At 53.6% G+C, this 22,688-nt stretch overlaps 1 protein-coding gene; it reads right to left on the reverse strand.

The window, feature by feature from the left end:
* Positions 1–20,483: 20,483 nt before the first annotated feature.
* Positions 20,484–20,748, reverse strand: CHC_T00007396001 (hypothetical protein). XM_005710924.1 is given in 2 exon segments: positions 20,484–20,592; positions 20,593–20,748. The coding sequence occupies 1 exon segment, from the start codon at positions 20,746–20,748 to the stop codon at positions 20,593–20,595; it is 156 nt and encodes a 51-aa protein (XP_005710981.1). The 3' UTR covers positions 20,484–20,592.
* Positions 20,749–22,688: the final 1,940 nt, after the last annotated feature.

The raw sequence follows: 22,688 nt of genomic DNA on the forward strand, positions 1-22,688 counted from the left end.
ACCGCTGCGAGCTGAAGGGACACATTGCATCGAGCTGCCCCGAAAAGCCCTCCAGGATGCGTGGCAAAGAACCGTCACCAACGGGGAAAGGAAGTGGGAGCGCTTTCGGTAGCGAGGCGCAGATTCCCCACCGGAACTAGTGACTAAGGCCCTAGCGGCAGTAGCAGGAGAGAAGGAAGCTATATGCCGCTGCGTTGGGGATGGTCCAGGTGGACGGGAGGATGTCGCCGTCCAAGTGAAGGTTGGTGGGGAAACGGGCTGGGTGCCTTTGGATACAGGGGCACGCTCTGTGTGGGTCGATCAGGGTTGGTTCGAGGGGCACAGCGGTGTGTGGGTCGCAGACAGTTTTCGTGCAGTCACTGCTGATGGAAAGGACATGGCCGTGTGCCGGAAAGGGAAACTGCATTTTGAGCTCTGGGGACAGCCTTTTATGGAAACAGTGCGGGTGGCTTCTTGTCTGCCGTCAAAGCTTTTGCTCGGGAGCCAATTTTGGAAACGGCATGGCCTTGTCCTGAATCTGGGGACAATGAGGGGAAGAATCAGCGTGGAGGAGAGAAGGCTCGAGGGGAGAGTGTCACGGCGCCGGGACGTGCGACTGGATATGGAAACTGCCGGGGCAATCAACGACGCAGGCGTGGATGTCGCAATCCGGGAAAAGGATTTGTCCCATTCACGGAGAAGCCGCGATGCGGGAGAGGCTTCGGCATATTTTGTGGACACGGCGAGGGGTTTTCAAGAGACTAGGCCACATCAAGGGGGTGGAACACACCATCACATTGGTCGCAGATGCAAAGCCCGTGTGCTCTCCGGTGCGACGCGGGTCCCCAAAGGAGGAAGAGCTCGAGAGAACAGCGATGCAGAAGCTCTTGAGAATGGAAGTCGTGGAGCACGCGTCTTCCCCTTGGGCGGCGTGCAATGTGTTCGTCCGGAAAAAGGACGGGTCTGCGAGGGTCACATCAGACTTCCGAGGTTTGAATGCCGTCACAGTGGGGGACTCATACCCAATGGAGGATGTGCGCTCCACTCTGGACTGGATGGGTAGCAAACGCATCTTTTCTACCTTTGACTTAAAGGACGGTTTTTTCAAGTGAGCCTGGCTGAGGGCTCTCGCGACTACACTGCGATTCGCACGGTCATTGGTTTGCTAAGGTATGTGCGGCTGCCCCAAGGGCTGAAGAACTCCCCTGCAGTATTTCAGAGAGTGGTCAATGCCGTTCTAGGGAGTAGGAGGGGACGCGATGTGTGGGCATTTATGGATGACATTAGTATGGGGACTTAAACGGCTGAGTCCCACTTGCTGTGCGTAAAATCGGTCCTTGACACGTTTATAGCCGCAGGGGCTCGTCTGAAGCTTTCTAAGTGCGCCTTTGGGGTGCGGGAGGTCGAGGTACTGGGGCATCGAATTGGAGCACAGGGAATAAAACCCTCTGATTTGCATGTGCAGGCCATCCGTGACCTTCGCCAACCTCAAAATGGTGAGGATTTGATGAGGTCTCTGGGATTGGCGAACTACTTTTCTGAGTTCGTAGACCACTTCGCCGATGCCGCAAGACCTCTCTACGCCGTGCTGCGCGGCACGGGATTCAACAAACGCAAGCGGCCGGGCAAGAGATTAGTGATACCAGATTGGAGCTCGAGGTGGGGAAATGCCCAGACGAAAGCTTGGAGACACATCAAGGGAGTACTGAGACACCCAGATTTTTTGGTGTCCCCGCGGAGGGGTGCGGCTAAGAGAATGCTAACCGATGCCAGCGGATACGGGTTGGGAGGTGTGCTTCTGCAGGAGTCTAGCCCAGCTGTATGGCGACCTGTGGCGTTCACGAGCCGCAAGATGACGGACGCGGAGATGAAATACACCGTGACTGAGCGTGAGTGCCTGGCGATTGTGCACGCGCTGAAGAAGTGGAGGTGCTACCTCCATGGCGAGCCGGACCTAATCGTGGAGACAGATCACCTCTCTTTGAGGTGGTTGATGAGCTTAAAAGAGCTAAGGGGCAGGCTCGCGAGGTGGATGGTCGAAGTACAAGACTTCGAGTTTGTGGTCAAGTACACTCCCGGGTCGACAATGGTGGTCCCGGACTCCCTCAGCAGGGATGCAGTTAGAAAGCCGCTCTGTCAGCGCTGCTTCGGCGAAATCGAGTCAGCGGGGGACACCCACGAGACAGCGGGGTAAATTGAGGAGCCGGCAAAACCCTGATCCCCCTTGGGGGTACCTTCCCCCGAAGAGATTCGGAGCGCGCAAGAGAAGGAGTGTGCAGAGGAGCTCAGGTTTGCTCGAAACGGCGGGGGGGAGAGACGCATCATAGACCGCCAGGGCCTTTACGCACCAAGGTTCGCGGACGATATCGGGTCGTAGTCACTCGCTCTTTGGTGGCCTCTGTGCTGGGATTTGCTCACGGGTCGAAACTGTGCGGTCACTACGGCCTCCGTCGCACAAAAGAGAGGATTGCGGGGAGTTTTTGGTGGCCCAGCTGACAGGAGGATGTTCAGTCGATGGTGAGGGAATGCGTGCCATGTGCCGGGGTAAAGGCTTCGAAGCCTGCACGAAACGCGCCCATGCAGGTTTACCATCCCTTACGCAGATTCTCGCAGGTCGCTGCTGACGTTCAGACAGTTACGCCAAGGACGACGAGAGGCAACATCAAGATCCTTGTCCTGGTTGACACGGTTACCCGCTTCGCTCGGGCTGTCCCCATTCCGGACGAAAAAGCCGAGACGATTGCGAGTACCATAATTGACGAATGGATCAGCATCTTCGTTGCGATAGAATGCCTTCTGTCGGACCGAGGGCCCAATTTTATCGGAAGAGTCGTGTCTGAGATGGCCGAGGCCCTGGGCGTGAGGCGAGTGACGACCTCGGCCTTCCATCCTCAGACAAACGCATGCGTGGAGAGGTTCAATCGTACGCTTGCCCAAGACCTCGCGTGCTTCGTCAGCACAGGCCAAGACGATTGGGACAACCACGTGTCTCTTGCATGCTTTAGGTATAACTCAGGTAAGAGCAGGGCAACCGGGATAAGCCCGTACGAGGCTATGTTTGGAATCGAGCCTTTTATGTCATGGGGACCTAGAGAGCTCGAACGCATATCAAGGGAACCGTACGACCTCCCATCCCACCTCCAGATGCTATATGCGTCTCTTCTGAGACGAGGAAGGACGGAGAGAGGACGCGCTGCTGCGCAGTACAATGCCGCAATGCGCGGCACCTGTTTCGCTGTGGGGGACAGAGTCTTTGTCTGGTCTCCGGCTCTGGTCGCGCTCGAGGGCAGCAAGATTGCCCGGCCATAGATAGGCCCGTATGTCGTGCGCAAGAAGTTGTCTCCTACGAGCTACCTTCTGCTTTCAGAACAAGGCATGCGATCAGCGCGCGTACACGCGAACCGCTTGCAAGAATCAGTGGCTCCGCGAAGGAAACTGGCGAACCGAGAGACGGGGTTTTCCCTGATAGCTTGCGTCTGATTCGCAAGATACAGGGCGTCAAGGATTCAGCACCGGATGGCGCCGCGGTCATGCGTCTTTTCAAAGTGCAGCTGGGAGGGAGGGCGCTGCTCGCCGCGATGGACAAAAGAACACGACCTACCGGAAGCGGTTGTCGCTGCTTGGGACAAGACGGCGAATGCGTCTCTCAACAAATCGGGAACGACCCCGAAGCGATGCACACACAGCTCCAACACGCCACTTTGATGCAGCGACCTAAATCCCAGCGAACCTCAACACCTGCTTGATCCGTAATGGGTGAGCGCGGACCGTGGAAAGCTGGCAAAGGGTCGAATGCTGGGAAATTAAACACGTGTCAGTCTGTGCCGGCTCGAACGCGGGGCGATAGTTGCTGCGAAGAGAAAGAAGGCTTGTCGGCTGTTGATGCATGGGCCGGCACGGCGAATTGCGCATCGGGAATTGCGCGTGAGGGACGAAAGGAAAGTGTCGGGGGACCACGAAAGGAAAAGGAGCGGGGAGTAGGCGAAGGGAAGGGCCAGTAGGCGAAAGGAAAGGCGGGGAACCAGATGTGGGTGCAAGACCCCAGGGCTTGCGGGACGCGGTGACGAGGAAAGGTAGGTAGAATAAAAGGGAACCCGGCGGGGAGGAACAGAGAAAAGTGGGGCAGCAGGAGGTGACCTGGACGTCGAGTGGACTCTCGACGAGCGGTGAGCATCGGGTGGATTCTCGTGTAGCTGAGTGGATTCTCAGCGAGCGCTCCAGATTAAATAAACGTTTTGGTTTGACAGTGCCCAGGAGACCGGGCACAACATGGTAGTACTTGGTTGTATCAGGTACTGAAGATATTCGTAGTTTTACGATGGTTGATGGTCAGTGGGACATCTGCTAAACAGGATCCAACAAGGTACAGTAGCGCTACAGTAGAAGAGGACGAGTCAAACATTAAAAAGGAAGAAAGATTCAAAAGGAAAACAATGAAAGAAAAATACATGATGAAAAAGGAGACACGACACGAGGGCGGCTGTGCCGGGGACGGGTGGGAGAGAAATAGACATAGGGAGGAGAGGTGGCGGGATAGGACAGCTCGCTTCTACTACTTATGGGTCGGCGGCGAGGCGGGTTCAGCGACACGCCCGGCTGTCAGTAAGTGCTTACAGACGCGTGTTATTTCCCGTGGAGTTTCACCCCTATACACACAGTGTACATTGACGCGAAGGGGGCAAATAGAAAAGCCATAGCTTGATGCACGGAGATGCGCTAGACGGGCAGTGTCCGCATATGCGCAAAGAACCACTCCGAAGCGGCGGTGACAGAAATGCGACTGTCAAAGTAGACGTTGAACATGTTCTGCGAGGCCCAATCGAGCCGGTTCATGATCCATTCCCGCGTGAACTGCAGCACCAGGAGCTCATTAAAACCTCCAATGCGCGCGCTATGCGAGGCATAGTAGCATCCTGACGGTGCCTTGACATTCAACAGAGCGAGCGCATGTTCCAAGGCCATCCCCAGGTCGGCGGTTCCGAGCTTCTGAGAGTCGCGAAGGTTGAAAAATCCGAGGTTCGCCAGCCGAACGGAGACCAACTTGCGAAGTAGTACATTGGGAGAGTCGGCTTGTGTCCAAGTGGGGTTGGTCTGCAACTGCAGGCGCAGTCGCCGCAGTGGCCGAGAGCGCGATTTGCTCTTGCGGTGAGTCAGGACGGCCGTCACGAGTATCGGAGAGACCGTGATGTCGCTGTCCTTGAGATGCGCAACTGATACGGAGCGACACTGAAAGGCGAAAGCGAAGAGCAGACAAGCACAGTACCCGACCTCGTCGACGTCGGAGGTCTGCAGGCCATAGACGACCAATTGCCTCACCAGGCCGGCGGAGAGACCGATACGTGCACTCTGGACGACCCCTTTGAGGTCGTGCTTGTTTGCGTAGGCCCTTACCAGGGCGAAGACGAGGGGCGTGTGAGTGGGCGATGGTGCATGAAGGAGCTCATGGTAACGCGAGACCGCTGTTACGTATTGGGCGATCGATGTCGGACCTATGCGCCCCTCGAGATGCAGGTACCCGATGTAAGCGAGGACATCGCCCTTGGACGCACCTAGCTTAGGCCTACCATCCTCTTCGCAGAATCCAAACCACTTCTTGATCTGGCTCGATCGGTTGAGCCAGGTCCCAGCCGTCCAACCGAAGCCAGCGAGGAGGTCTGCGGCCGCTTGGGCCGCACCGGTAGCGCCATCATCCCCGCACCTCGACATCACAGCATCTCTTATCCCCTCCTGCCATGCGAGCCTTACGCCATCGTTGCGAGTACGACGGACCAGGCGTCGTTGCCCTTCTTCGTACTTCGCAGTAGAGAGAAGGCGACGTCGTCCGGTTGTAGGATCTTGTAGCTGGTGGCGTGAGCCACCAACTGCGCATGCCAAGCTTGCGCTGGCCATTGGGGTGCCACCAGGACACCCTTCCCACCATCCGCCACGAGCTTGTGAACGACCAACGGGAGGAGATCGAACGGGGGTTCCATAGCCGCGCCCTCCCGTCGCCCCAGTCCTCCGTCATCTGCGTCGCGAGGTACTTGCGGCGTGCCACCGCCGTCTCGCCCAGCGGCCGGGATGCAAACACCAATGAGTCGAGCCGGTGCTCGTCCTGTATGGATGCCAGGAGCTGCGTCGTCGCCTGCACGTCGCCCGGGTCCCAAGTCCTGGACAGGGCGTCGGCGAATCGGTTGACGGCGGAAGGCAGCCAGCGGGCTTCGATCGACACCCCAAGCGTTCGCATCATGACGTGCAGCCGCCGGAGTTCCGCCATCATCGGCTTGGACGAGGACACCATCGCGTTCAGGATGAAGCAGACGGCTTAGTTGTCCTCGTGCAGCAGAAGCTTGCGCACGTCCGGCCGGCTGACGTACGCGGCGAAGTGCCGCTGCAGCAACATGCCAACTGCCCTCAACTCCCTCAAAGTGATCGACTGCACGCGGTCGGCCGCCGTCCAGAAACCTTGACCCTCCCACAAACCCTGCGATCCCGCCAGCACATCCGAGCCGAGCGTTCCTCCGTAGCCCACGTCGGCAGCGTTGGAGTGCATCGCCAGGTCCGGAGCGACGCGGACGAGATCGCGACCCTCCTCGCCCGTCAGCGCGCGCCAGTACCGCAGGTCGCGAAGCGACTGCCGGCACAGGCGGACCTTCTGCATCTCTTTGCGCACAGCTCGGATCGGAGCGAACCTCTGGTCTCTCTGAGCGGGTACGTCCCAGAACTCGCTCGCAACAAGGCCCCCCTTCGTACTTGGCCCTCGCTCCTCGCGCTCCGCTGCTCGCAGCCCGGCGAGGGTCATGTCGAAGTAGAGGCTGCGAGTGTAGAAGCGGGAAAGCGGGAGCGCGAGGGTCATGGACGCGGTGACGCCGCAGAAATGGAGGAGCTTGCGGAGCGACACCAGTCGCCGGTTGAGTTGGGCGCCCAGCAACAACTCCTTCGCCAGCCACCGCAGCCTTAGAACCTTCTTCTCGAACGCGAACACGCGCATCTTCTCGGTGTCGATAACGCAGCCCAGATGCTCCAGGACCGGCGTCCCCTCCCAACATCCCTTGTTCTCGTGCCGCACCAGCCCCAGCCGCCCGAAGAACCCGGCCAACCTTCGCCCCGCTCTTGCACAGTCCCTTCTCGTTGACGGGCGCCCCAGCGGAGAGGGCGCGCAAGCGAAGTCGTCGATGTAGGGCAGCACGCGGTACCCCAGGCGCTCGCACAGGTGCTGCACCAGCGGCCGCAGAAGCTTGGTGAACCACAGCACGGACCGGCCCCACCCGAACGGCAGGGCAATGCAACGGTAGAAGAAACCGTCGTAGCGGAAGAGGAAGAACTCGTGCATGCGCGAGTGGATATAGAAGTGGCGGTACCCACTCTTAATGTCCCACGACATTAGTGTATCCCCACCTTGCAGCTGTGTGGCGAATGACTGCAGTGTCTCCATCTTGATGGACCCCTTCTCCCAGTGCCTGCTTTGGCGTTTGAAATTAATTACAAATCGCCCGCGCCTGTCGACGCCCTTCCCCTGCCACACAGTGAAAGCTGAGGACACCATTCGTCCACGTTGCGCCGCATCCATCGCTTCTTCGTACCCCACGAACTCGTATAGCCCCTCTTTGCACCCCCTCTCCAGATCATCCCATCCAAACGTCCTGTCCTCCTCTGACTGGGGGAGCTCCCCTAGTACCAACCCTTCCTCAAAGGGCACCGAAGGCAGATCCAATATCCCGTAACGGATCTGCCTCGTCAGGTACTCACTGGCCCTCACCTCCGAACGCCAAGCGTCCGCCCTGAGGGCCGTTCCGCGCCACAATGGTGCTCCTCCCCGTCTCATTGCGGCGACACCGGCTCCGTCTTTCGGCATCACTGATCACTGGACTCCGCCTGCGGGGGTCCATTGTTTCTGTTCCCCGTAGCCCTCTCCAACCGCGCCTTGGCCAGCATCCTCGCAGCCTCGACCTCCAGGTTTCTCGTCAACGCCTCCCTGCCGGAGCGGTAGGATTCAGAGAACACAGCGTCGTGTCCTTGCTCCACCAGGAAGGACATCTGCCGGGCAGCCTCAACTCCCTGCTCAGTGATCTCCCTAAAGTACTGCGCCCTCATAGACAACAACTCGAGCGCGGCCTTCATCGCCTTCTCCGCTAGAGCTAACTTGCGCGCTAGGCTTGGCACGTACTCCGTCTGGTCCCTGGCCACCCCTAAAGCCGACACACCCAGCTCAGTCCAAACTCCGGCAGCGTTGATGTATTCCCATTCTTTAGCCGACCGCCGGTCCCTCGATCTCAACTCAGAGAAGAAGGCGTCCGCGGGGGGTTTGAAGTACCCCATGTGCGTGACGGGCACATGGGGCCCCCGCTCGAAAACGCTTCCTTCTCCTACTATCTTGAGAGAGCTTAGCTCTGATCCCACATCCCCGTAGTCCCGACGCGATGGAACCGCGCTTTCCCAGGCGGCCCTCACGGCCAGCGCGGGCTGCACGACCGCGGGGGGCGGCGGGACTTCGGACGGGTCAGTTGCTTGTTCAGTCATCTCTCTGAGTGCTCCGGCCGCACTCCGTAGAATGTGTCACGGCCTCGCTTGCTGAGGGGAATTTCTCGCAAAGAGAAATAAACATGGGGAGGAGAGGTAGCGGGATAGGACAGCTCGCTTCTACTACTTATGGGTCGGCGGCGAGGCGGGTACAGCGAGACGCCCAGCTGTCAGTAAGTGCTTACAGACGCGTGCTATTTCCCGTGGAGTTTCACCCCTATACACACAGTATACATTGACGCGTACATACTGTTGCAAGCCAAACAGCCGTACCAGGCTGGTACGGCTGTATGGCTTTCGGAAATGAGCTCACGGCTGTGGGAAAAGTCGTACTCGTACGCTGCTCTCACGCGACTCCATCTGAAAGGCGGCACAGCCCAAGTGTCCACCGCCCCATACACATCCTCGTACTGTAGGTTCATTCGATGTCTTCCACTTTTACGATGGGACCATGTTAGTACTGCTTGCGAGGAGCAATGCACTGAACCATGCCACCGGCCTGCCAGTGGCCATGTTATGGTGCAATATTACACCGTAGCTAACCGCAGTTGGTGATATGCGAACAGAGGGTACGTCATTCCCTTCAAACACGTCAAAACTCTACTGCAGTCCAGTATCGCGCTTGCTGTAGGACAGAAGCGAAACTTTAAACATAGTGATTCCCACGAAAACACAAACTCATGATTGCTAAATTTGAGTCGAGGAGCAACCGTCTAAGTCTCTAAAAACGTCTGATCAAACGGGCCGATCTTCCTCAAACGGTCAACGAGGAGATGTGAGGCACACCCGATTTTTAGACAAGTGAATTCAAATTTTCTCACACAGCATCTTCAAGTTTCAATCAATGCATAGCAATGCATCTAAAAAGGCGGATTTCTACATCTCCCTACTCACTTAGGGGAGCCACACATCGATCACCGCTGCAAACGGGGCAGAAAGACGGGCGAAGCCCAGTGAAGGGTTGCATGCCACACGAGATGCGCCCGCACTTACCGTCGTACTCACGCGTGAAATTAGCCGACGTCCGAGCCAGCGTGCAAGGGCCTCCACTTTTGCAGTTTGCAACGCACACTGACAGCGCCCTTCTACATGTCACGGAACAGTCCCGGAGTATCTTCCTCAAGCTATCCGGAACGCACTTACAGAACTGCCCGTGCCGAATCGACTTCCTCGCCGCAAGCCATCTGCACTTGACGGCACACATTCTGAAATGTTTCATACATAAAGACTCGCAGTTGGTGTTGTTTGGTTGCTCTTCTATCTCCGACCTCCACTGCCCTTGCACTGTATACCTGACGGAACATGTCGCAGGTGGCCTGAAGCAGCAGTCAGGGTGAGTAGGCGTAGGAGTGCCCCCGCACCTCTTGGCGACTATGGCGCGGTACCTGCATCGCCCTATCTCTCGCAGTGCGTGAGTAGAGAAGAAGAACAAAGAGGCAATAGCAGCCACAAAGATGGAGATGGTTGAGTGCATCCTGCGAAGGCTGGTAATTACTCTTCTCTGAGTTCAACAGGAACGGCGATGGCGCTTCTTCAGCTGCAGAAGATGGCCAGGAACGGGAGGTGGTGATTTCTGTTACATGCGCTGCTTTATATAGAGATTGCACTGCACTATCGCTATGGAGAAAAATGTTGGATGGGAGGTTCAAACCCTGCAAAGTCCTCCAATTAAGATTGAGCCTATCACAGATAAGAAAGGACACCAAATGGGGACGAAAACCACTTCTGTACTGCGGAGTCGCAACTGTATAACACATAGAAGGCGTGTCCTCCTGCGACCCTGTTGTGCAAAACCACGCTTCGGGAGATTTGAAGACGGCCGACAGTCGAGGCGTCAGTTGCACTGTACTGTAGTGCCAGATAAACTTTAGCTGTGGCGCATCTGGACCATAAACACCCTGCAGGAACGCTTGCGATTATCTCGCAGTCTTCTCCCCACATTTGAAAGTGACATCAGTGGATATGTAGTGATGTGCCATCTACTACAGTACACTGTATTATAGTTGGCAGAGCTGCCCACCGGCCACGATTCGACGCTCAGATGCACAGAATCATTCATGCTTGTCCTCGTCACCTCATGTGATTTAGTTCCACTTCTCAAACTACTGTCTGAAAAAACACAATCCTTTGTCAGGACCGGCCACCCTGAGGGTGGTTTTCACACTGTATGTCGTAGGCGCTACCCTTCGAAGGGTAGAGTCTCCATTGCTACATATGTCGACGACACTATTGGAACATTTTTCCTCACCTGCTTGCGAATTTTACGTTCTGTTCTGTAATTGATATTACCAAAACTTCCATTTCCCAGCTCGTCATCGAGCTTCCCTTTGATAGGTGTTCATTGCTTTGCCTTCAAGTGGCTTGCAGGTACGGTACCCTTGGTACCTGATGCTTATTACTGTTCTGTACGTTTTCCCGCGCTACTGTATCCTTGCAAATGCCTTTGTCGGTTTCCTTGATTAGTAGTGCTTTTGAGGTACCCTTCAAGGGTACATGAATTCATTGCATGTATAAAACAGAGAGCGGAGGGGAGCAAGCTAAAGAGATATTTAATTTATAAATTTCTCCACGTACAGTACTGTCATCCATGTCTCGCAGACGTGATTCACCTCGCCACTTCACCATCTCGCGCCCCTGCTTGTCATCTTTGTGGCAGGACAGACTTGAACTAACTTTTCGTAACCTCGTGGTTTACGCTATCTATAGGCCGCGAAATGTTCTCCTCTCTCTTTCCGGGTGGCGAAAAGGTATAATCCCCATTGGCCACTTGCTCTCCTGAATTTATCCTTTTCGTCTGGTGACTCTCCGAACCTGGAAGGGGGTCTTCATACAGTGTAGACGTCTCTGTGGGACCTCTCTTAGTTTCGAAAACGCCCGTGGCCTCAGAGTGTCACCAGCACACTCGCAACGAACCAACATCTTCCAGGCCTCCAATGGCTCAACCGTCTTCCTCGTTCGTGGTTTTTCCGAAGCGCCGTTTATTTTCGTCATGTGTTACCCATTCGCCTCCTCGCTACATACGTGCCCCAGTAGATTTACTATTCCTCTGTCTCTCGCCATAGGAGAGCATAGTCTTGGAGACAAAATCTTCAAGAAACCGACCTCAAACGATGCCCTTGTTTGAACAGGTCGTCGGTAACAACGACAACCCATATCTCGTTGTGGCTTACGACAACGAAAACCATTTTGTCAACGCCACGAATTCCACGGATATGAACCTATTCCTGAGCGATGCATTTACGGTGGGAAAGCTAGTTTCTGGCCCATTTCGAAGGGATTTGACCGAAAACAGAGACAACATCCTCATCACCTTCCTCTCTCTCCTGATTTTACTCATCATCGAGAGCACAGCTTCTGCATTTCTTCTTCGGACAAACAAAGGAAGGGTTGGGGTCTTCGGGTTTTCAGTCAAGCACGTCATCGAACTCATTCAAGACTTCAACGTACACCATCTTTTTCACAAGAACACTAATTCACAAAACCACCTCAAACTCATACGAGGCTTCTGATATTCGCATTTTCCATCCTCTCATTCGTCTTTTGTGTAGAAGTGGCAATCATCTTCCTCACAAACCCTGAGCTGAGGCCCGTTTCAAACGACATGGTTAGCTTTCGAATTGTACAACCTGTCCTGGTCTCGACATCTCATCTTTACTTCCACATCCGCACCTCAGCGAACAGACCTTGCATGTCAGCCAATTTGGTGGGTGTTCGTCAGGGTTCAACAAGAATCAGCGCTTGCGTGATGGTTCTGGTGCGACGTGTGGTGGCATGTGAAGGACGGGGAAAGGTAAGGGAGGACTCAACTCGCGTCCGCTTCTCTCTCCTGGCAAGTCGATGGGCATGGTGATGCCCCCCGCCCTCTGCCAGGGCGGGGCAATTTTTTAATCCCTCCGCCGCGTGCGCCGCCTTTCGTTTCGGTGTCCTCCTGTCCCCTCATGCATGTGTGTCCCAAGGAAAAAAATTACCCGCCAGTATCGGCCTACTGTCTCCTGTGGCGCCTCTAGAAATATGCTACGGGATCTAGACCTAGCTAAACACCTGAACCTGCCTTGCAGGTGCAACAACGATGTACGGTAAGGCCAGGCCGCGAGACAGCATACAGAAGTAGGCAGACGTATTGGGGATTGGCGACGAGAAGGAAGTCATGAAGTATTTGCAGATGGCCGTTCACAGCATGTCAGAAATCGACATAAAGCTGATGCGTATTGAGGCCCGAAACCATAAACTTGGAAGACCGTACGGTGGATTGTCCGGGCTAGCCGCAGACGGAGGGAGCTATACTCGGGCTGTCGCGGCGATGCGTTGGGGGGTCTGCCAGGATGAGAGTGAGAGAGATGAGTTAATTAACAGGTGGAAGAGCATAGGGTTGAGCTGTTAGGAAAGGAGTCTGCGCTGAAGGAGGACGCCAGGCTCGCCAGCGAGAACATAGACGTAAACGAAGCGGCACACGTTCGTCTCGCTCGCGGAGGCCTGGAAGGAGCAGGAGCACCACTGCCGAAAGACAGAGACGAGCTGACGGGCTATTGCGCAGTCGCGGACAGTGAGCGCAGTGGGCAAGTGCACAAACGTCTACCAGTCGAGCACTATAGAGTTGCAAGGCCCCGAGGACGTCGGATGAGACGAAAGTGTCCGGCCCGAGAGCCCGAGCGGAGAGAAACGGGTATGCTGGGGAAGCAACGTACGGACTTCCAAGGCTCCAGCAGATGGGAATGCAACAAGCTATTTGCTTGTGTTAGCCATCTCCACTATACTTCAACGGCACAGTTGGGAAGTCGTAAAGGCTTGTCTTCCTCTTTTACGATGGGACCATATTCGCAATGCTTGCGAGGAGCAATGAACCATGCCTGAGGCCATGGTATGGTGTGATAATACACCGCAGCTAACCGCAGTTAGCGATATGTGAACAGCGGGTTCTTCATTCCCTTCTAACACGTCAAAAATCGACTGCAGTCCAGTATCGCACTTGCTGTAGGACAGAAGCGAAACTTTAAACATAGTGATTCCCACGAAAACACAAACTCATGATTGCTAAATTTGAGTCGAGGAGCAGTCGTCTATGTCTTTAAAAACTTCAGATCAAACGGGCCGAGCTTCCCCAAACGGCCAACAAGGAGAGGTGAGGCACACCCAATTCTCCGACAACAAGTGAATTCAAATTTACTCACACAGCATCTTCAAGTTTCAATCAATGCATATCACTGCATCTAAAAAGGTGGATTTCTACATCTCCCTACTCACTTGGGGCAGCCACACATCGATCGCCGCGGCAAACGGGGCAGAAAGGCGGGCGACGCCCAGTGAAGGACCCAATGCCACACGAGATGCGCCCGCACTTGCCGGCATACGAGCGCTGGAAATTAACCGACGTCCTCGCAAGCGTGCAAGGGCCTCCACTTTTGCAGTTTGTAACGCACACCGACAGCGCCCTTCTACATGTCACGGAACAGTCCCGGAGTATCTTCCTCAAGCTATCCGGAACGCACTTACAGAACCGCCCGTCCCGAATCGACTTCCTCGCCGCAAGGCATCTGCACTTGAGGGCACACATTCTGAAATGTTTCGTACATAAAGACTCGCAGTTGGTGTTGTTTGGTTGCTCTTCTATCTCCGATGTCCACCGCCCTTGCACTGTATACCTGACGGAACATGTCGCAGGTGGCCTGAAGCAGCAGTCAGGGTGAGTAGGCGTAGGAGTGCCGCCGCACCTCTTGTCAACTCGGGCGTTGTACAAGCATCGCCCTTCCTCTTGCAGTGCGTGCGTAGAGAAGAAGAACAAAGAGGCAATAGCAGCCACAAAGATGGAGATGGTTGAGTGCATCCTGCGAAGGTTGGTTCTTACTCTTCTCTGAGTTCAACTGGAACGGTGGTGGCACTTCTTTAGCTGCAGAAGATGAGTAGGAACGGGAAATGGTGATCTTTATTACATGCGCTGCTTTATATAGGGTTTGCACCACGCTATCGCTAAGAAGAAAAATGTTGGGTGGGAGGTTCAAACCCAGGAAAGTCGTCCAATTCTGATTGAGCCTGTCGCACATCAGAAAAGTACCCCAAATGGGAATGAAGCCACTTGTGTGGTACCGGTTCACAACTGCAAAACACATACAAAGCGTCCCACTGCGACCCTCTTGTGCAAAATCACGCTTCGGGATATTTGAAGATCGCCTTATCCAAGGAATCCAGATTAAGAGGACCATGTCACTTGATTGTTTATCTGTGGCAGGAGACCGACAACCAATCCTCATGCAGAGTCTGGAACAGAGTTCTTGCAGAGATCAGCTGAGGGTGTTCTGACTTACCCTTCCAAGGGGAAGTCATGGAGCCTGAACGATGCTTCCCTAAGTAGAGTCCGAGAACAACTTCAAAAGTGGCAAGACAGTCTTGAGCGTCCTCAGAGACGAAGGCAGGAAAATTGCAACGCTGAGCTAATATCACAAATTGATGCACAACTGGAATGGTTCCACTATTGACACAGCCGCACGGCTGACGTTTTACGAGAGTATCCTTCATTCCATACACGGGGTTCATGTGTTAGCCGACTCACTAGACTTCAGCGGCATAGCTAGGAAGTCGTAAAGGCTTTCGCTGGCCAAGAGAGATGAAGCGAAGTGAGTATGCAATCAAAAGGAATATCTCGCGAGAATCCCTAGTACAGTACTGTAACATGGACGGGATCTCAGCATTTCGCCGCTGTGGCGTCCAATACGGCGGACACGCTTACCACATCGCCAATGAAATGGCGACACCTTGCATAGGGTTTTGACCATGGCGGAAGCAGGCAACGTTTCATCTCATACCCCTGTGCCGTCGGGGTGGTTGGGGGTGTCTACTGAAAACGTCGCATGAATTGATTGATAGAGTTGGTGGAGATGAGATCAAGCCATGACAGCAAGACATGGACAGTGGCACAAGCTGGCAAGGCTCCCATGAGGGCAATAACAGCGAGCAGAATACAGTATATTCATGAGAATATACATGTACCATAGCGAGGGCAAGTTATCATTCTGAAGATGCTACCCAAGGGTAAATATTCAATAAGAGCAACGTGCGGATACGTACGTACTGTTTGTTACCGTGTGTCAGTGTGTGCTGTACATGATCGACTCAACTGGACCACTAGCTTGCCTGCGGCAAGTGTCCTTCACTTTTGCAGAGATCGAGACTCCGTGCTTGTTGCACCAAACCTGCACTTCGGTTTTTATGGGCATCTCTCCAATGGTGAGGACCTCATGTTTTCAGGAAGAAGATGTCAGAAGAAAAATCTGAAAGCCGCCGTTCAGAGCGCAATTCTTTCAGAATCTTGCAGAGGAAGAGTTTCAAGGACTAAATATGCCCTTAGGCTCTCACGGAACCAGGGGAAGGATACCCAAACCGTCATTAGTACTCTTGTTGCGATATGTGTAATGTGACAGAAACCATCAATCATGACAAGGCCTTATGGGCGCAGCCATCGTCCTTTGGTTAGCTAAACGAAGCCGTTCCTCAGTTCACGGTGCACATCACAGTTTATTGAACTGATAATTACTATTCTGCTTACGACGGCGTCGCGAAGTAGCGCACATATTCTCACCCTACCTCTCTGAGAGGTAGTTGCCATAAAGTGGGTGACCTGGTCTCAGGATGAGCGTCAGCCCTTCGCAATAATCTCTCAGATTTGGTATTTCTCCGACCCGAGCTATTGGAAAGATGCTCATTCTCATACCAACTCCATACTCCACTATCACTGTCCATGTACGAGTCATACCTGAAGACGGTCCGCTTTGAACTGTTTCGACAACGGACTTCACATTTCAACGATGCACTTTTCATTACGCCAATGTAGTTATAGCTCGCAGAAATCTGTTACTCTTTCTAGAGGGCACGCGATAAGGATGTCTTGCATGAGAGCACACAGTGGCGGGACGTAGACCACTGGCATCTACAAAAACGTATGCAGCATCTCGTGATTATGCGATTCCGTTGTCCACGACGGAACCGGCCTCGAGAGTTTCGAGGACGTATGCACCTCCTTATCTGGCGAGAGCAAAATGATCTGCTTCTCCGACGCCCTCGTTCACGGCTTGATTCTGGAGCTATAGAATGAGACGGGCTCGTAGACGCAACTGCTGGCGTGATTGAGATAGCAACAGTATCAGGGGTAATAGAAGCGGTCGGAGAGTCTTCCGGAGAGCTCGATGGAGAGGCAGAAACGGTCGCAGACGTATTCGGAGAAGAAGAAGGAGAGGGTGTCGAGAAAGCGGGTGACGAGCTGCTCGGACTTGGGGTGACTGTGCCTGCGTCCGTTGGTGCCTGGCTCGGCGCCATCCCCGAGGCTGCACAGAAAATCCGTCCTGCTTCGCCCATGAACATTTGCGAAAACACATTGCCATCAGTGTCATCTGCGCACTGCGCTTCCGAAAGAGTGGCGAGTCCAGAAATGAACTCAGGCGTGGTCTCCTGCAGGAACAATTCAAGATACTGTCTTGAACAGGTGCCGGTGCTGTCAAAATCGAGCCTGCGCGTCCCTGTGGAGCTTTGACAAGAGTCGCAATCTCCTACGGTAGACACGGTTCCGTCGACTTGGCAGGCAAAGCCAGATTCCGTCCTGCTAACAAGCTCTGTGTCGAGCGTTGTCACGCACACCTCTGGGCAGCCGCTGATCGTCAAACCTGTGTTGCATGGCACGCCGATGGCTTCACAGATTCTGTTGATTGTGGGGAGTCTTGTGTTGATAGAATCGATTTGAGAGTGCGCCGGGAGAGCAGATAAGACCCATGCCGTGAGCAGGACGATGAGACGTATCGCGGTTATCCTTACGGCCATTTTTGACTTGACTGTGAGCGGGGAAGAAGACGCAAACCTCAGACAAGACACTCCTCTTTGGATGCACTCCCTGAAGCAAATTGTACTCTTTGCACAACTTATCAAAATGAAAGTAGGGCTCGACAGTCAGCAGTGGACACGTTTCTTTGCGGCACAGTCTGCGGTCAATATATACCAAGTTCTGTGAGCGATGTGAGCATTCGTCTTTCGATTCTCTTCCAGTCACATGCACGGACCCACAGTACCCTATAAGTACCAAGGGTACAAGGGTACTGTATTGCGGACGCGATGGGCATTACTGAACGTGATTGTGGAGGATCTACCCTTGAAGGGTACTTCTCTGCGAACAAGTGGTACATTTTCACGAGGCGAAGGCGCGGAATGAATATGTAAGAAGGCGCTCTGCGCCTGAGCATGTCTCATAAAACATTGTTGCGTGATGCTACTGTACGTAATGGTGGACGTTTCAGGAACTGAATCGTAATATGTACGGTATATCTAGCTCCGCTATCCTTTATAAATAATTTAGATATGACACTGTCTAACATCATGCAGCAATATAATTGAATACAGACGCAAGGCTAATGTGGAACGCTTCGTTCGTACACTATGTACATCTATGTCATTTACGTGGACCCTTACTCAACAAGAAAGGGTTTGTTTCGGGTTGACGAATCGATTATCGACACAATGTACAGTACCCTAGGGTACTGTAGCATTCGGTAAAGTTTAAGTTGGGCGAGTACTTCCGCGGAAGGCAGACTACTTGTCGCGTGTTGTTAAACAGGAGCTTAGGCGTAGGATAACGTCCAGTCCAGCACGTTTTTGCTGCTTATCTAGGCTTCGGTGCGTAGATACAGCACAGCACATGGATAAAGCACAGTATGGTATACTGTACCCTTGGTACTGACTGTAGTGAGCAATGCTTCAGTAGGTATCTCTATTCGCGTCGACAAGGAGCCTCCCGTGTAACATCGGCACAAGTAGCAATATCTACACCATACGGTATGCACGGTATTACAGATGATACCGTAGTGGTGTAGGCCCTACACCACTATCATCTGTAATACCGTCCTAGTAACCACCGCAGCTAGCCTACAGTGTAGGCTAGCTGTGGTGGTTACTAGGGCTTGCTGGGAACATCCTACGTGCATGACGGATCTACTAACGATAAGCACGTGAATACTGTATCCTTGAAACAACACAACGTGCTTATATATATATAGTACAGTACGGCAGTACGCAGGGCATTGCAAGAAGTGCTGTACTGTAGCTCAAATACACATGCTGTAGAATTTCTCCATGCCGCCCTGAATCTCGTTCTCGCGCGCCGGAATCGCAGGCTGCGACAGAGAGAGCGACGCGGGGACTGCACGCTCTTCCGCTGTGCAAGTGGGGTGAACCCCATCACAGGTTTCGTACAGTAGATGGTGCGGTACCGGCCGCACGGGCAGGCCCAAACGGGATGATTCAGTCGCGTGTGCAGTGACACAACCGACCAGCCAAGGCAACACGTTCATGGAGATGCCTGCACACGGAAGGCGAAGACGGTGCAGTCGTGCACAAGGCAGCGACACGACCGCACGCGAGGGTTTTCACGGAGGGAAAGTCGGTCACAAGATGAGGAGAGGCACGTCTCCTAGGGCGAAGGGCGGGGGGTAGGGGCGGGGGAGGTGGGGGCTGGCTTCGATTCAAAAACGGTACCCTTGGGTACTGTACCCTAGTAGACCGCATCAGGCGTAAGGCGCTGGTCGTCGCGAGACGTGGTGTGTTTCTGCGTAGTGGCGCGGAAGATGTAGAATTGCCCTCAATCTTATAAGAGCGTCTTAGGATACGCCCTGCGGGCGTAAAGTTTATCCTAAGATTGAGGGCAACATGCCGTCTTGCTGCTTCCGTCTCACGAAGGCGCGCCGGCAACGAGGGAGGGACATGAGATTCCGATTTCTCTCCAGTAAATTTACAAATGTAAAGCTGTACATGTACACAGTACTGTACCACTCGAAGGGCAACCTTGCAGTGTACCCTGCAAATTCACTACAGTACAGTATTGCTAAACTGTCCTTAGTCATACTGCGTGCTACACGCATGACAAGTGTACCATAGGCCAGATAGAAGCTCTCTGCGGCCACGTGGCCAGCGTGTCAGTGTGCCCTGCACAGTGTGCAGTGCTGTGCACAGGAATGGAGTACCCTTAGGGTACCTTCAAAGGTACCAGGCACGTCGCGATGCTGCTTGAACGCGACACAACAGCCAAACTCGTCTCTTCCTCTCATCCACTGGCTGCTACAAGTACGCCAACAGCTGGTAGACGCAAAGAGAACATGCGAAACAGCCTTGCGTACAGTAGCAGCCGCGGAAGCAACAACCCTCACCATACCCTTGGTACTGTATTGCGCCAAAAACTGATCGCAGAAGCGCAGTTTCTAACCACTCGCCCGACCATGTACAGTAGGCGGAGTACAATAACAATACCGCCGCAGCACAAACGGCAAAAAGTATGGCGGCAACCACACGCCGCAAATGCATTCAAGTCCGCTATCACTACCCTTGAATGGTACAGTACCTGCACGACACACTACAAAAAGGAGAACCCAAACTTCGGCGAATACCAACGACGGACCAATACGCAAACATTTTCACCAAACCACTTTTGTGTTTTTGTACAGTGTGGCCCTGAGGGCCACACTGTACAAAAACACAAAACCAACATGTACATTCGCCTACTACCAACTTGCGCAAACCAGCACTCACGTCCAGGGGGGATTGCGGTTCCATCCAGAACCCAAGAACGACGCTCGGCCAACCTGCACAACCCCAACGCACACAAGCAGTTTTATCCAGAGGCAAGTAAGGCAGGCACCTTGAATAAGGCAACGCCAATAAGGTAAGCCTCTGACCTGTACAATAAAGTCGCCGCTGATCACCTGCTCCTGGGAGGATCGAGGTCATCGGTGCTCATGGAATCTCTCAGACCACGCTCGGATAAACACTGGAAGGTAGTTATAACTGTAGGCACATAGATGGTGCATTCAAAGCCTACCAATAGCTAGACGGGCCAGGGCCCAAAGTCTTTCAGTGAGCTTGTTGTTTTTTCTTACAATCATATGATTTTCACTGTTTGCATGTCAACCTTCTCTGAGAATCTCTTTTCTCATTGCAGTCGCTTGTCATTTGCGGGACACGAAATAAAGTTTCTCATTGCGTGAAAAAAGAGGCAAGCCTGCTGTCTGCTTTTTATTGATAACTGCAGTGTGAAGGTTTCCTGCTTTTACTACTGTTAGAATTGATTAAATTGGGTTTTTTGAACAACACTTATTCTCGGTCAAGATCAAGCGGGACCTCTCCAAAAATCTCCTCAGAAGAGAATGTTGAGCCTCTCACCCTCAGACGGCAGAACGGCACCGTCGCTATCCGCAGCAACCACGTCAGACGGGTTGTTGGACACCACCACAAGGTTGCTTCCGTCATCGAATGTAACGGTGGAGAGCTCGATGAAAGCGAAAGCGACAGTCGGGATGTTGCTCTGACCGGTGGCTGACAAGGTACCGGTGATCCTGATGCGGCTGTCGACGACGCTGTCGAGGATCTCCTCGACGGCGCTGGATTTCGTTTCGAAGTTCTCGATGCTCTCGGCAGCCTCGGCGATCTGCTCGGTACTGATGCTCTCGGCGAAGTTGAGGCCCAAAAGGTTGAAGAGGGGAAGGTCCAGGCCACCTTCGTAGGTGCTGACGAGCTCTTCGAACTGAACGCGCTCCTCGGCGGTGAGAGTCTCGACGAAGGAGGAGCTCATGTTGTTGATGGTCTCAGCATCGATGGCGGTGACGGTAACGTCGAAATCTAGGGTGGCGGTGGCGCCTCGGACAACACTGATGCCGACCCTGGTGACACGGCCGAAGCCGACGGTGGTCTCGGTGACGGCGAATTCACTGGTCTCGGACTGGCGGGTGACGGGGACGAAGTTTTTGACGACGTTGACGATGCGGCGGGGGGCGGCGCCGGCGAGGGCGGCGGAGAAGAAGAGGGCGAGGCACGCGATAAACTTTGCGGAGACCATATTGGGAGATGGGGTTAGTGCGATTAAGTGGGGGGAAGGCGATGTGTTGGTGGTTGAAGTTGTGAGTGATGGTGTGGGGGAGATGCTGGGATGCGGATCGGGTTTTGTCGTTTTATAGGTTTAGGAGGACAGAGGAGTTGTCCTTCGCGCAGGCGTATCGAAAAGAATGCTCTGTGGGTGTTTATTACAAAGCCGTATGAGGCTTTCCTTGTTCAGAAAGATGATACTGAGCAGCTTTGTTGACGTCGCAAGAGAGCTGTGAACGTTTACAACTCACGCAAGATTGGGAAAGCAACAGCAGATTTCTACACTGTACTCTGTACACGCGTGATACTGCCTTCCGAGACATTTTGAAGTCCATAGGTGTAGTTTAGAGATGCGGTCCCCGCACGGAGCGTTGAGATCGTGAAAAGAGAGGCAGTGTATGGGCAGGGGAATCATAACATTGAAATGACAAAGAAAGCAGGGAGGGCATCGTAGCGCGAGAAATTCACAAAAACAACTAGAGTAGTTCCGTAGGCAGAGACGAGAAGATACCGCGGAGGGTTGCAATGAGCATGACGAAGAGAGAATAGTTTTGACGGCACTGTCACAGCCTCCGGGGCAAGTCGTAGCTGATACTATCCGGGCATACCGTGTCAAAGATGATCGTCGCGAGTTTTGTTTTGTTTTGTATTCTGTAAGAAGGCGAGGATTCATAGCAAACAAGTACAAGGCGGATGTGAAGCAGACGATTGGCGATGCATGCTCCACAAGACAAAGAAGATGACGTCGCCTCCTGTACCAGTAGTATGGGATTGGACATGTATGCATTGTCGCACGGGCTGCAACACTTGACCGTAAACTTTACTGCCTGTCCGGCGCTAGAGCTGGGGGACCGCCCTACAAACCCCTACGCTTCCCACTGACATTCTACTATAATCGATAAAACTCAGAGGGGTGGGCAGGGCAGCGCCGCAGATTTTGGCGAGCTCTACCCTAAAGTTTTAGCCGCAGCGTCAGGTCGCCCCGTCCGTGTGAGTCCTGGCGAGTACGACCTCTATCATACCTTTATGATATCTGTACAGTATCATACGCTGTGATAACAGCAATGCGTGTCCGTTGCATAGGGCCACAGGGCCGGAGTGCTTCCCGTGCGACAACACACTTGTCTCTCGGTTGAGCCCCGAGGAAAGTCTACCCAAATAAATCAAAAAAATTCGTACCAAGCCTGCTTTGTTGAAAAACATGAAAAAAAAGTGTTTCGGAAGATTGCGAGAACTGGGCATGATCCTCAATATCACTAGAGTGCAATATCACGACACATGCAGGAGCTTGTGCGTTGCGTTTGGCGATATAAATGCATAACCGTATG

This window comes from Chondrus crispus, genomic scaffold, assembly GCF_000350225.1.
Source record: "Chondrus crispus Stackhouse genomic scaffold, scaffold_72, whole genome shotgun sequence".
Lineage (NCBI taxonomy): Eukaryota > Rhodophyta > Florideophyceae > Gigartinales > Gigartinaceae > Chondrus > Chondrus crispus.